The 15,884-nt window shown below is 45.1% G+C and overlaps 1 protein-coding gene across 1 annotated transcript in view; it reads right to left on the reverse strand.

Moving 5' to 3' along the window:
- UNC13C (unc-13 homolog C) overlaps window positions 1-15,884 on the reverse strand; it is a 1,075,146-nt gene that overhangs the window by 600,726 nt on the left and 458,536 nt on the right. Inside the window, exon 13 of the mRNA XM_075345771.1 lies at window positions 14,292-14,407. Within this exon, the coding sequence (XP_075201886.1) occupies window positions 14,292-14,407 (116 nt within the window). The remainder of the gene's footprint in view (window positions 1-14,291; window positions 14,408-15,884) is intronic.

The following is a 15,884-nucleotide window of genomic DNA, read 5'->3' on the forward strand; positions in this document are numbered from 1 at the left end:
ATAGCTGTGAACTCCTCGGTGGGTGAAGCCAACCGCCTGGCCCACCCCCTGGTGTGGACACCAGCTCCTGGAGGAAGGCAACAAGGATTTTAGTTTTGACCTAGTGTGTACCTGCAGGGAATGTGGGGTGCGTGTGGTGTTATGACCTGTGACCCCTGGCTTGCCCAGGGTGTCACATTTCCCCTTTGTAGATTTCATACATGCCCCACTAGGACGATCCAAACCGAAGTATTCAATGTGTGGTAAGCACTGTATTTTTTTTTGGATTATAAAATGCACTTTTCCTTCTAAAAATTTGGAAGGAAAATGAGGGGTGCGTCTTATAATGTGAATGCAGATTACCGGGAGGGGGGGGGTGGAGAATGGTGATAGGAGGCAGGGGTAATGCTGTGGAATGTATGCTGCTGAGGCTGTATGGCAGGCAGCAGTGCTCTGTGCAGCGGGCAGTACTGCTCTCTGTGGTGGGCGGTGCTGCTCTATGCGGCAGTGCTCTGTGCGGCGGGCGGTGAGGCAGGGGCCATCCTGAAGACATCTGCAATGTGGGCTTCAAATAATGGCACCCAGAGATGGTGCATGTGCAAATTGTTAAGGCACCGCCAGAGTCTGCTCCAGCAACTTCTGCTCCGATCGCCAGGCGACGCCGTGTTCCTGCTGTGGATGGTGCTGGTGATGGGAGAGGAGTCGATGCCAGCGGTGGGCGCAGGCTCCGATCATCCACTGGACTGGGTTAGCTTGGGATCTGCAGTATCGCTGGCTGACTGTGGGTGGCATGTGTCTTCCATCTGAAGTTGCCAGCGTTCAGCTAAAGCCAATGGGAAGACACCACACCCTTCTTATTCCCCCTCATGTCACATGACCACTGCCAGAGATATTTCTGATTTTCCTGGCTCCTGTTACGTCCTATTCTGTTTGGTGATTCCTGTGTGTTGACTTCTGCGTGTTTTCTGACTACCCTCCTGCCTACTGTTTTTGTACCTCGCTGCCCGATCCGGATTTGACCCCTGCTACGTTTGCTGACTACGTCATTGCCTTCCGATTCTGTCCCTGTTCCGCAATTCCTGGTTTGACTCTGCCTGACTACCACTCTCATGGGACTGCAGCCTTCCACAGGTAGTGATCTCCAGTTCCCTGTGTAATTCCAAATCCCTGTAGAGGGGTTAAAGGGTTTCAGGGTTCTGGGGGTCCTACTTGGTGAATGGCTTCCCTCTAGCCTCCTCTTTACAGCCCATCTGAGTCTCTGGATCCAGGCAGGCGTTACACAAATAGAGCTCTCGGCTCAAGATCTCATCTGCGCACACACCGCCTACCTCCGGTCCATTGATGTCCCAGCAGCGGATTTTAAGGAAAATGGTACCCAGAGGTGGCCTATGCGCAAATGAGATCTTGGCTTGTTATTGAGCCAATCACTCAATCTGTGCACGTGCCAACTCTGGGCACACCGCTGACAGTTCCTGGAAGTTATCGCTGCCTCACAGCGCCGCCAAACATCTGGGACACCTGCCGCACCACTCGCAACAGCCCCCTTCTTCACGACCATCCCTATCTCCGGTGGCCGCAGCTCCACCACCACTGCCGCCCCCCCCACTCCCATATGACACCAGCGTATTAGAAGATGGACCCCATTATTTTTTCTCTAAATTTTGGGTGCGTCTTATAATCTGGTGTGTCTTATAAAACAAAAATACAGTATGTATAAGTAAAAATCTCATCCGTATAGTAGCGACTTTTACACAACAATATTTTGGATAAGTATTTCTTAGCTAAAATCAGAATTGGATACAAAATATAGAAGAAATGTAAATAAAACCTAATTTGTACTATTCTAGCTGGGAGGAATGGTAATATATTTTAGGCATGTCATGGATGAGTGGGTATGTGCTTCTTTGTTGACTTATTATGATGCCAAACTAATGAGGTCTTGGGAACAGAGCTACATCATTACCATATCACTGAAACCTAGTAAAAAAAAAAACCTCATGTTACATTTTATTTATTTATCTATTTTTGCCATTTGTTACTGTATTCACAGCTAAGGTTTTATACAAGAAATGATTTTGGGGAACATGTTTATAGAACTGTTCCAATTACATATTGCATGTAGGTTTTAATGTATTACTTTTTCCTTTTGGAGAGATGTGTAATCCAACAAGCAAGCTGTATTACTTGAAAACCTTTAAATTATGGTAATTACTTGCGGACAATTCATAAACTTTAAATATCTTCTCAATCCGCATTTTATTATGCAATTACATTGGTTACGAAAAGTATTCAGAGTCAGATCCCTTTACATTTTTCACTCTTTGTTTTATTGCAGCCATTTGGTAAATTCAAAAAAGTTCATTTTTTTTTCTCATTAATGTACACTCTGCACCCCATCTTGACAGAAAAAAACAGAAATGTAGAAAGTTTTGCAAATTTATCAAACAAGAAAAGCTGAAATATCACATGGTCATAAGTATTCAGACCCTTTGCTCAGTATTGAGTAGAAGCACCCTTTTGAGCTAGTACAGCCATGAGTCTTCTTGGGAATGATGCAACAAGTTTTTCACACTTGGATTTGGGGATCCTCTGCCATTCTCCCTTGCAGATCCTCTCCAGTTCTGTCAGGTTGGATGGTGAATGTTGGAGGACAGCCATTTTCAGGTCTCTCCAGAGATGCTCAATTGGGTTTAGGTCGGGGCTCTGGCTGGTCCAGTCAAGAATGGTCACAGAGTTGTTCTGAAACCACTCCTTTGTTATTTCAGCTGTGTGCTTAGGGTCATTATCTTGTTGGAAGGTGAACCTTCGGCCAAGTCTGAGGTCCAGAGCACTCTGGAAGAGGTTTTCTTCCAGGATATCTCTGTACTTGGCCGCATTCATCTATCCTTCAATTGGAACCAGTCATCCTGTCCATGCAGCTGAAAAAGACCCCCATAGCATAATGCTGTCACCACCATGTTTCACAGTTGGGATTGTATTTGGCAGGTGATGAGCAGTGCCTGGTATTGTCCACACATACTGCTTAGAATTATCACCAAAAAGTTATATTTTCATCTCAGCAGACCAGAGAATCTTATTTCTCATAGTCTGGGAGTCCTTCATGTGTTTTTTTGCAAACTGTATGCGGGCTTTTATATGTCTTGCACTGAGGAGAGGCGTCTGTCTAGCCACTCTACCATAAAGGCCCAACTGGTGGAGGGCTGCAGTGATAGTTGACTTTGTGGAACTTTCTCCCATCTCCCTACTGCATCTCTGGAGCTCGGCCACAGTGATCTTGGGGTTCTTCTTTACCTCTCTCACCAAGGCTCTTCTCCCATGATTGCTGAGTTTGGCTGAATGGCCAGGTCTAGGAAGAGTTCTGGTGGTCTCAAACTTCTTTCATTTAAGGATTATGGAGGCCACTGTGCTTTTAGGAACCTTGAGTACTGCAGAATTTTTTTGCAACCTTGACCAGATCTGTGCCTTGTCACAGTTCTGTCTCTGAGCTTCTTGGGCAGTTCCTTTGACCTCATGATTCTCATTTGGTCTGACATGCACTGTGAGCTGTGAAGTCTTATATAGATAGATGTGTGCCTTTCCAAATTAAATCCTATCAGTTTAATTAAATACAGCTCGACTCCAATGAAGGAGTAGAACCATATCAAGAAGGATCAAAAGGAAATGGACATCATGTGACTTAAATATCAGTATTTGAGCAAAGGGTCTGAATACTTATGAGCATGGGAGATTTCAGTTTTTCTTGTTTAATAAGTTTACAAAAATGTCTACATTTATTTTTTTTCTGTCAAGATGGGGTGCAGAGTGTACATTAATGAGAAAAAAAATGAACTTCTTTTTTGAATTTACCATATTGGCTGCAATGAAACAAAGAGTGAGAATTTAAAGGGCTATGAATACTTTCCATACCCGCTGTAAATTCTAAAATGTCACTGTAGAGTAATCAGCTGTAACGACTGATGGAACCTGTTGTCGGACACAGCTGAACTCCCTATAGAGAAGGCAGAGATGGTGCATTACCACATCTGCCTTCCTTGTCATCGAGCACACAATGCTGTACAAGCACTGTTTACAGATTAATAAGCAATGACAGCGCTTCCTCCTCCAGACTAAACAATCTGATCATAGGAGACCCAGAACAGCTCGGCTGGCCAAGCAAGAAAATGAACTTTCACTTTAACTTGCTCACATATTATAAATCATAAATACAAAAATGTATTTAAATGTTGAAATCTCCCCCACAGGTCATTCATGCCATTCTTGGTGGGACAGCACATGTTATAAATTAATAAAAAAATAAATAAAATTAAACAAGTAAGTAAATATGTTAATCTGTAAACAGTGCCTGCACAGCATTATGTGTTCAGTAGAGTTGAGCGCGGTTCGTGGTTCGAGGTTCTCCAGTTTGCGGCTCGAGTGATTTTGGGGGCTGTTCTAGATAGAACTAGAACTCGAGCTTTTTGCTAAAGCTCGATAGTTCTAGATACGATCGAGAATGGTTCTAGCAGCAAAAAGACCAGCTAATTACTAGCTGGCTTTCCGCTGTAATAGTGTAAGTCACTCTGTGACTCACACTATTATGAAATTTCAGTGTATAGTGTGCGGGAACAGCGCATTCAGATCACCGCTGTTTGGATAATGGCCATTTTATTTTTTTTTTCCTTGTCTTCCTTCCCTAAGCGTGCACGTGTAGTGGGGCGGGCCAGCAAGTCAGCCAATCCCAGACACACACACAGCTAAGTGGACTTTTAGCCAGAGAAGCAACGACATGTGTGATAGGATGTCCATGTCACATGTCCCTGCATTATAAAACCGGACATTTTCCTCCAGCACGCCATTATCTGCCTTCTGCGTCCTTGGTGTCAGTCATCACTGGCGCAGCTCCTATCGCCGATACTGCTGTGTACGCTCCATACACAGCACTGTACAGAATAGGGATAGCACTTTCTATCAGTCCTTTTAAGGGCTCATACCGGCAGGGTCAGAGCCATAGGTGACAGGTCCGTGAAAACAGAGTTTAACAGCTACACAAGATGACAGCGTCTGTGTAGCTAAGGTCAGGGATTTCCTCGCTGCATTTCCCCATTAGGAGGGATAGAAAGGCAGGCTTCCTTTCCTCTACCCAGAGACCCACAACCCTGCCACTGTACCCTCCTGCCCTTTGCACACTCAAACTCATTGTTACTAAGCCATTATACTAGCAAACACTGAGTAAACTTAGTGGCATCCTAAACGTGGCTGTTGGACTTCTGTATTGTCCCACAAGTGCAAAAATATTTGCAGCACGTCTGCCTGCATTGCACACTCAAACTCATTGTTACTAAGCCATTATACTAGCAAACACTGAGTGAACTTAGTGGCATCCTAAACATGGCTGTTGGACTTCTGTATCATCCCACAAGTGCAAAGATATTTGCAGCACCTCTGCCTGCATTGCACACTCAAACTCATTGTTACTAAGCCATTATACTAGCAAACACTGGGTGAACTTAGTGGCATCATAAAAGTGGCTGTTGGACTTCTGTATCGTCCCACTAGTGCAAAGATATTTGCAGCACGTCTGCCTGCATTGCACACTCAAACTCATTGTTACTAAGCCATTATACTAGCAAACACTGAGTGAACTTAGTAGCATCCTAAACGTGGCTGTTGGACTTCTGTATCGTCCCACAAGTGCAAAGATATTTGCAGCACCTCTGCCTGCATTGCACACTCAAACTAATTGTTACTAAGCCATTATACTAGCAAACACTGAGTGAACTTAGTGGCATCCTAAACGTGGCTGTTGGACTTCTGTATCGTCCCACAAGTGCAAAGATATTTGCAGCACCTCTGCCTGCATTGCACACTCAAACTCATTGTTACTAAGCCATTATACTAGCAAACACTGAGTGAACTTAGTGGCATCATAAAAGTGGCTGTTGGACTTCTGTATTGTCCCACTAGTGCAAAGATATTTGCAGTACCTCTGCCTGCATTGCATACTCAAACTCATTGTTACTAAGCCATTATACTAGCAAACACTGAGAGAACTTAGTGGCATCCTAAACGTGGCTGTTGGACTTCTGTATTGTCCCACTAGTGCAAAGATATTTGCAGCACGTCTCCCTGCATTGCACACTCAAACTCATTGTTACTTACTAAGACATTATAATACCAAAAATTGAGTAAACTTAGTGGCATCCTAAAAGTGGCTGTTGTACTCCATTAGTGCCCCACTGGTGCAAATCTATGTGCAGCACCTCTGCATGACACCCACCTGCCCTGTTTTTAATAAGCTATAATGATAGCAAAAAATACTGCCATTTAGTGGCATCATAGAACTGGATGTTGTATTTATTATTGTCCCACCGGTGCCAAGCAATTTCTAGCACCTGTGCAGGACACCCTCCTGCTCTGCTTTTAATAAGCTATAATGATAGCAAAAAATACTGCCATTTAGTGGCATCATAGAACTGGATGTTGTATTTCATTATTGTCGCACTGGTGCCAAGCTATTTCTAGCACCTGTGCAGGACACCCTCCTGCTCTGTTTTTAATAAGCTATAATGATAGCAAAAAATACTGCCATTTAGTCGCATCATAGAACTGGATGTTGTATTTCATTATTGTCCCACTGGTGCCAAGCTATTTCTAGCACCTGTGCAGGACACCCTCCTGCTCTGTTTTTAATAAGCTATAATGATAGCAAAAAATGCTGCCATTTAGTGGCATCATAGAACTGGATGTTGTATTTCATTACTGTCCCACCGGTGCCAAGCTATTTCTAGCACCTGTGCAGGACACCCTCCTGCTCTGTTTTTAATAAGCTATAATGATAGCAAAAAATACTGCCATTTAGTGGCATCATAGAACTGGATGTTGTATTCCATTATTGTCCCACTGGTGCCAAGCTATTTCTAGCACCTGTGCAGGACACCCTCCTGCTCTGTTTTTAATAAGCTATAATGATAGCAAAAAATACTGCCATTTAGTGGCATCATAGAACTGGATGTTGTATTTCATTATTGTCGCACTGGTGCCAAGCTATTTCTAGCACCTGTGCAGGACACCCTCCTGCTCTGTTTTTAATAAGCTATAATGATAGCAAAAAATACTGCCATTTAGTGGCATCATAGAGCTGGATGTTGTATTTCATTATTGTCCCACTGGTGCCAAGCTATTTCTAGCACCTGTGCAGGACACCCTCCTGCTCTGTTTTTAATAAGCTATAATGATAGCAAAAAATACTGCCATTTAGTGGCATCATAGAACTGGCTGTTGTATTTCATTAGTGCCCCACTGGTGCCAAGCTATTTCTAGCACCTCTGCATGACACCCTCATGCACATTTTGCTACGCTAATGTTATAGCAAACTCAGGGAATTCATTGCTGCATTTGATAATTCGGAGGGATAGAAAGTGAGGCTTCCTTTAGCTTTTCCTTCTGTTCATAGACAGCATCTCCAAGTCCACACCCGAAGAGCAATTTCTCCTCCACGTGTAAGTGTGGAGAGGCAGCTAGTGCGCATGTGTGTGCCGATTTACCCCAGCTGCAGCCTAACTACAGTGTTTCGCCTAGTGAGTATGCTCAGCCTGACTGTGCCATTCCTGAGGCTAAGTCTTCATTTCGGGATACAGCGCATGCTCCCACACTTAGTGTGAAAAGCCTCTTTGCACAGGTACTTGCATTCCGTGCCGGGTCTAAGTCCTGTTTTGTGCCGAGACACCATGCTAAAGCTGATAGTCTTTTTTCAGAGACTCTATTTCATGCAACTGACCATGCTCAGGCACTTACTGCATCAGAGACTAGGTCCAGTAATGAACTCTTTGGCCCTGCCCCTGATGTGGGGGGGCCATATAGACCACAGGGCATCAGGTGTCCTGACGATGTGGCCAGGCCACTCCCAAATGGCTTGCAGAGGCCCGCCCCTATGACTTGTCACCTCATTATTGATGGTCAGACGATGACTGGTGAGGTGTTTGTGTCGTGGCAGCCATGAGGTCATTATTGAAGTTGCGGTTCCAAATAGGATGCTAGTTATGCCACTCATGACGTGTCACTCTGCTTTTGTCTCCAGGAGGTGCATTGTGGTCCACCCTGGTTTGGGGCGGACCCAGGTTATAAAACGGGCTGGAGCCAACAAGGAGGAGTCTTCTATTATGCTCCGAAAGAGCACACCTCCATGTGTTGAACCCATTGCGGCTTTAGGCTAGAGGTAGGCAGGGATAGGGCGTCGATGCAGGCCGCCACCACAGTTGGTAACGCAGAACGGTTAAGACCAGCTCCTGTCCTACAAGTCCTGCTTGTGCAGCCCAGTGGCATTAACAGGCCTGCTGCTGCTGATGCGCCTGCTGTCCACAGGTGTGGCCCCAATGCACACGGTCAGCGTACTGAATGGCCCCTGTGATGTTAACAGGGAGTTCCTGGGCTGGGTGGGCGTGTGGACTCTGTGACGCTAACAGGGTTCCCAGTCTCAAGATCCGAGTGGCGTCTAACTCGGTTCAGGCAACTATTAGTTTCATAGTCACACAGCTCTGTATCCTCCACCTAACCTTCCAGTTGCCAACCTCTCCTTTTCCATCTGGGAGCACGGTGGACATTGACTGCTGATGGGGATATATACCTTTCTCTTTCTTTTCTTATTAATTTTCGTAATATAGCGGTAACATAGTATATACCACCTTATCCAAATCTGCCAGTCCCACCGTAACAGATGGTGTTTCTTCATCAAATGTTACTTTTGCTTAACCAACAAACCCACGGACAAAAACTTTTTTCCCCTTTCCAACACACCTGTTCCCCTTTCCACCAGCATTTGTCCTTTTTCAACTCAATTGGTATATGACCAAAAATGCAACTCTGCAGGGACACCGTACTCAATGCCATCTCAGCACAGCAGCCAGCCCTCGGTCCCTCAGATGTGGACAAGTAAAAGACCATTTCCTCCTATCCATGAGAAAGCGTTGAGATTCACTCTGTGCAGCACTGGTGTTTACTGGAGAAGCAGATCTAAGAATCCGTACCACCTTCTGCAGATACTCCTGTATACGTGCGTCCCTTTCTATGGCAGGAATTATTTCGCCAAATTTTGTCTTGTACCGGGGATCTAACAGTGTGGCAACCCAGTAATTAGCATTACTTCGAATTCGTACAATCCGAGGGTCATGTTGTAGGTAGTGCAGCAAGAAGGCGCTCATGTGTCTTGTGCATCCAGGAAGACCAAGTCCTTGGTGTGTTGGTGGCAGATAGGTGAAAATCGTGCCTCCTTCCTCTTCCCTCTCCCCCCAACCTCGCACAACCGAAATGTGAGCAAGCTCTCACTCATCTGCTGAGTCTTCCATGCCCATCGCCAGTTCGTCCTCCATTTCTTCATGGCTCCTGCACCTTCCTCAACAATTTTTGCTGATACTATGCGCCCTTGTTATTCCCTCTCCCCCACCGTCCCTTGACTTCCGCCTAGGTGCCGCTCACCGTCTGGACCTTGTAGATCTTATTATCCCTTCTGCATATGACTCCTCCTGTACTTCCTCCCCTTCCTCTTGGACCAACACCTGACTCCGAATAATGCATACAGTGTGCTCCATCTTGTAGATGACCAGAATTGTCACGCTGAGAATGGCATCGCCAGTGCTAAAGATCTTCGTCGATATTTGTAAACTGTGTAGAAGGGTGCATAGGTCCTTGATCTGACACCACTCCAGCAGCGTGATCTGCACCACCTCTGGATCAAGTTAGCCCAGGGTATACGTCATACCGTATTTCAGCAGGGCTCTGCGGTGCTGCCACAGACGCTGAAACATGTGCAGATTCAAATTCCTGCGTGTCGGAACATTGCATTTCAGGCGTTTTACCGCCAGACCCTAAGACTTCAGGAGCGATGAAAGTTGTTGAGCTGCTGGGTGCGAAGGATGAAAGTGAGCACATAGCAGCGTGCCCGCTGCACAAGGCCACTCCAGCAGCGTGATCTGCACCACCTCTGGATCAAGTTAGCCCAGGGTATACGTCATACCGTATTTCAGTAGGGCTCTGCGGTGCTGCCACAGACGCTGAAACATGTGCAGATTCAAATTCCTGCGTGTCGGAACATTGCATTTCAGGCGTTTAACCGCCAGACCCTAAGACTTCAGGAGCGATGAAAGTTGTTGAGCTGCTGGGTGCGAAGGATGAAAGTGAGCACATAGCAGCGTGCCCGCTGCACAAGGCCATGTAGGCCGGGATGGTATTTTAAAAATTGCTGGAGAATCAGATTCAACACGTGAGCCATACAAGGCACGTGTGTCACATTGCCCTGATGAAGGGCCGCAGACAGGTTTGCATCATTGCCGCACACGGCTGTTAAGTCACCAACGTAGTCCACTCAATCAATTTGTACTCCGGTCGCCAGGTGACAACGTGTTCCTTTCGTGCATGGTGCTGATGATGGGAAAGGAGTCGATGCCAGCGGCGCAGGTGGACGCAGGTTATGCTCACCCACTGGGCTGCGTTACCTTGACAGATGCAGAACCACAGGCTGAATGTAGGTGGTGGGTATCTCACAGATGAAGTACCATCATTCAGCTACAACCAATGGGAATACACCGCACCCTTTTTTAGGCCCCTCCTGTCTGCAGACCACTGCCAGACAAAGCTATGAACCTTTTGTTACTGTTACCCCCAGTTCAGTTTTATGAGTTTGTGTGCTTGTTACCTGACTACTTTTCCTGCTTGCTGTTTATGTACCTCGTTGGCCGATCCGCATTTCACCTCTGCTTGTTTTCTGATTAAGTCCTGGCCATCCCATTCTGTTCCTCTTCCTCAATTAATGTTTTGACCCTGCCTGACTACTATTCTCTTGGACTGCTGCCTTCCACAGGTATTGATCAACTTGGGCCCTGTGTAATTCCAAATCACTGTATAGGGGTTAAAGGGTTTCAGGGTTCTGGGTGTCCAGCTTGGTGAGTGGCTTCCCTCTAGCCTATCCTTTACAGCCCATCTGAGTGTGTCGATCCAGGCAGGCGTTACACCGTGCCCTGGTCAGAAGCCATGTAGGCCGGGATAGTGTTTTAAAAATTGCTGGACAACCAGGTTCAACACGTGAGCCATACAAGGTACGTGTGTCACATTGCCCTGAAGAAGGGTCGCAGACTGGTTTGCATCATTGTCGCACTCGACCTTCCCTGGCTGCTGGTTGAGTGGAGACAACCATTGATGAAACTCGGTCTCACTCTCCAGAGCTAACCGTCCACAATTCCTCAGCGGTGTCTCACATTTCCCCTACATTTCAAAGTAAACATTTGACCGCCTGATGGCCTTGAGCTCTGCTGCCAGCATAGTAAGGAGGTGTGTGGGATTCCTTGGGCGCAGTTACAAGGAAGGGTGGACTGACCACACAGGGTTTGGGCCGAGGTGGAGGACCCACACGAGGTTGAGGAGGCACAAGCAGTGGAGGAACTTGTACATACAGAGGAAGGATTGACACACAAGTCGTGGGGACGGCAAGACTTGTACAGCAAACCCTTCTCCATCTCTCACCATAGTTACCCAGTGCCCAGTCAGCAACATGTAACTCCCCTGTCCATGCTTACTGGTCCAAGTATCTGTGGTGAAATGCACCCTGTCACACACAGAGTTTCTCAAGGAATTGGTGAGGTTGTGTGCGACCTACTGTGGTAGCGCGGGCACGCCTTTCTTGGAGAAGGAGTGACGACTGGCCATCGGCTCTTGGGGAACTGCAATGGGCATAAGGTCTCGAAAATCCTCGGTCTCAAAAGGGTATAAAGGCAGCCTTTCTGTTGAGAACAAGTTGCAGATGATGAAACTCAACCTCTTAGGCATGTCATGCCTTTCGAAAATCATGTAAAACACAGCGAGGGGACTCCAACCACAGTCTCCCTCATTTCCACTAATTAGGCCACACACACCCCACTTGACTGGCATCAGTTGACCCCCCTTTTGAAAAGAAAAAGATGCTTTGCATGAAGCACTCTCAAAAATACGCGTGCCTTTCGCCTCCCCTGGATGACCCAGGGGAAGAAAAGTCCTCTGAGAGCCATGACTTGTTCATCTTGGTTCTTTTTTCAAAAGCGAGGGGACTCCAACCACAGTCTCCCTCGTTTCCACTAATTGGGCCACACACACCACACTTGACTGGCATCAGTTGACCCCCCTTTTGAAAAAGAAAAAGATGCTTTGCATGAAGCACTCTCAAAAATACGCGTGCCTTTCGCCTCCCCTGGCTGACCCAGGGGAAGAAAAGTCCTCTGAGAGCCATGATTTGTTCATTTTGGTTCTTTTTTCAAAAGCGAGGGGACTCAAACCACAGTCTCCCTCGTTTCCACTAATTGGGCCACACACACCCCACTTGACTGGCATCAGTTGACCCCCCTTTTGAAAAAGAAATAGATGCTTTGCATGAAGCACTCTCAAAAATACGCGTGCCTTTCGCCTCCCCTGGATGACCCAGGGGAAGAAAAGTCCTCTGAGAGCCATGATTTGTTCATTTTGGTTCTTTTAGAAACACAGCGAGGGGACTCCAACCACAGTCTCCCTCGTTTCCACTAATTGGGCCACACACACCCCACTTGACTGGCATCACTTGATCCCCCTTTTCAAAATGAAACAGATGCTTTGCATGAAGCACTCTCAAAAATACGCGTGCCTTTCGCCTCCCCTGGCTGAGCCAGGTGAAGAAAAGTCCTCTGAGAGCCATGACTTGTTCATCTTGGTTCTTTTTTCAAAAGCGAGGGGACTCCAACCACAGTCTCTCTCGTTTCCACTAATTGGGCCACACACACCCCACTTAACTGGCATCACTTGATCCCCCTTTTCAAAATGAAACAGATGCTTTGCATGAAGCACTCTCAAAAATACACGTGCCTTTCGCCTCCCCTGGATGACCCAGGGGAAGAAAAGTCCTCTGAGAGCCATGTCCACATTGTCAGTGGACAGACACGTGTGCTTATCTGCCAGCAGACCCCCAGCATCACTGAAGACAGGTTCCGAGAGAACGCTGGCTGCAGGACACGACAAGATCCCCAAGGCGTACGTGACAAGCTCAGGCAATTTATCCAGATTGGAAGCCTAAAATGAGCAGGGCTCAAGTTGCACAATAATGGCATCGACGTTTCCTTGCATATACTCATATATCTGTGTGTCCTCCTCTTTTTCCTTGTCCATCTCTTTTGTTTTCGCATGAGTATATGTCCTTGTCACTTTCCCATGTGTTTGTGTTGTGTTGTGAGTTGTTTGTCACCTTTTGGACACCTTTGAGGGTGTTTTCTAGGTGTTTTTATGTGTTTGTGAATGCCTGCCATAGTTTCCTGTGCGGTTCGAGTTCGGTTCGACGAACCGAACTCGAACGGGACCTCCGTTCGACGAACTGAACTCGAGCCGAACCACGACCAGTTCGCTCATCTCTAGTGTTCAGTCATAAGGAAGGCAGAGATGGCAATACACCATCTCTGCCTTCTCTAAACTGAGTTAAGCTGTGTCTGTCTGACAACTGGTTTCATCATTTCCTGCAGCTGAGTACTTTGTAGTATATATATATATATATATATATATATATATATATATGCCACCACTAGTCCAAATCACTGTTTCTAACCCCGTTCTTGCTGAAGGAAAAGAAGTGTCCAATATATAAAAAAATATTTCTACAGAAATTATTTCAAAGGTTTTAGGTAGTCTATTGGGTTTGTTAAAGCAAACAAAAAAAAATATAATGTGTTAAATACATATTCCCTATTTTCTTTACATTTTCCACCCAATATCAGCAAAACAGAAAAAAAGTATATACAAAATATCTAGAAATTAAGCCTCTTCTATCATGAAAAAAAGAATAAAAAATTATTAAATATTTCGTTGAGAACATTTATTAGAGCTATAAAACCCCATGTATAAAAAAAAAGTGAAAATGAACCTTGTAACTTTGGACAATCCCTTTTCATTTGATGACAAAACTTTACTTTTCCATGATGAAGAGATTTCTGCTGCTTGGGTTATCTGTGGGGAAACTTTCCAACAAGCTCCACCACTGCAGAAATGCACGTTTCCTATTGTCTGTGTAATGTATGGATCTGTTGGGTTCTCTAGAGGTGAAGAAACACTAAATGATGGTCACAATCCAGAGAAACAATTCTCTAATATATAAAAAATGGGTTTTCTAACTCTGAGAAGACAATTAAAGAGTCCCAGGAAAACTGTCACCACAAACTCAGGTCACACATTAGAGAAAGTTACCAGATCCAGACGCTGTACGCTGCTAATACTTTTAGAAATGTATGTATATTTACATTCATGTATTTTCATGAACTATTTATTCTGCTTTCTCCTCATTTCAGCCACAGTCTTACCTCATGTAAACAAGTATATTGTATGTGGTAAGGGGGCACGTTTTCTTCTCCCTTGATTTCAACGTGGATTTTCAGCCTAATGGCACCAGAGACAGCGGATTTATCAGTCCGTTTTTCTGAAAATAAGAGATAGAGAAGTCAGTAAACAACAATTTTGCCTACCTGGATGACAGTGATTAGATCGATTGTCTTAATGCTCAGGAGAGGAAAACAGATGTCAATTTCCATGGTTTGAACACATTACATTGGCTGAGGAGCACATCGTCATCTTAGCTACACCAGAGACGCTGGAATATGTGTCTTAATTAGGATGCTGGCGCATGTTCGAGTGACAGTACAGTCATAAGAGTCATAAGAGGCGGTGCACACATATGTTATTTCCTCTATAGATGTGTTACTCTTTGACTGTGTATATGTATTAGGCAAACAAATTAACTTCCAACAAGTGGGTGCAACGTTCTCCCCGGTCTGGCGTAACTAACCGATCTCGGTACAGCCTGAGATGAGACTGGTACGTATGTACAGTATAAACCTGCATGAGCAACGTGGACGGCATATTACATCTTGTACGGTACTAAGGGAGCAGCATATCACAACCCTTACTATACTGTTACATTTTACTTACCTTGTGTGACTACGTTTTACCACAATATTGATAATACAAACTACAGTATATAGTACAATACAAGCTAATAAGAAGGAATGTAAAAAATCATAAAATCAATTTAAAGCACCACTTTAGTGTTTTTTTATTTTACTGCTGTAGTGGTGCTTCTAAACTAAGTCACCTGCCATCTGTCTTATACCCACCTTCCAGATCTTTATCTGCTATCAGCACCACTATGGTTGGTCTCCTTCTATTTGTAAACTTCTGGATGCCTAGCATTTCATAGACCGCTCTGGAGGTCATAACTCAATACAAGCCTATGATAGCCTAATTCTGGCCTCATTCTGGCTCTCATAGACTTGCATTGAATGCTTGTGACATAACTTCTGACTTCTGGCCAGTAAAAAGTTGGCACCAAGGGACTGGAGCAACGCCAAAAAAATAAAAAAAGTCAGAGCATGTGTATAATACTAGGGGCAGGGACCTTAGGTTAAAAGCAGCACTCTAGCACTGAAAAAATGCTGGAGTTGTGCTTTATACGTTATATTCATAATAATGTACAAGAGAGGCATTTATTTAATTAGCTATGCAAACATAAAGACCCCAATTCATTTAGACTATAGTTTCTTACACCAGTCATAATGCGGGGCATACAGGAATAAGACATGCCACATTCATTGAGAGGGCCTGGAGCAACATTTCTGGTTTAAGAAATGCCTCCCCTTTTGAAGAATTTGACGGCCGGGTGTGGTCAAGCCCTTTACCGCAATGGCTCTTCCCTTTATTGCACCGCTGCTCAAAAATGGGAAAATAAAAGTTGCAAACATGTTGATTAACTTCATGATGCACAAAAAACGTTACAGAAAACTGTGATGCTAGTCACTATTTATGGGTAGTATAGACGGAAGAGTAGTCAGACAAGCTGGGGTCTGGTAACAAGAGGACACGTCAGATCACAGGGCCTAAGCAGAAGAGCAGTCAAGTTA

This window comes from Anomaloglossus baeobatrachus, chromosome 4 (genome assembly GCF_048569485.1).
Source record: "Anomaloglossus baeobatrachus isolate aAnoBae1 chromosome 4, aAnoBae1.hap1, whole genome shotgun sequence".
NCBI classification, from domain to species: domain Eukaryota; kingdom Metazoa; phylum Chordata; class Amphibia; order Anura; family Aromobatidae; genus Anomaloglossus; species Anomaloglossus baeobatrachus.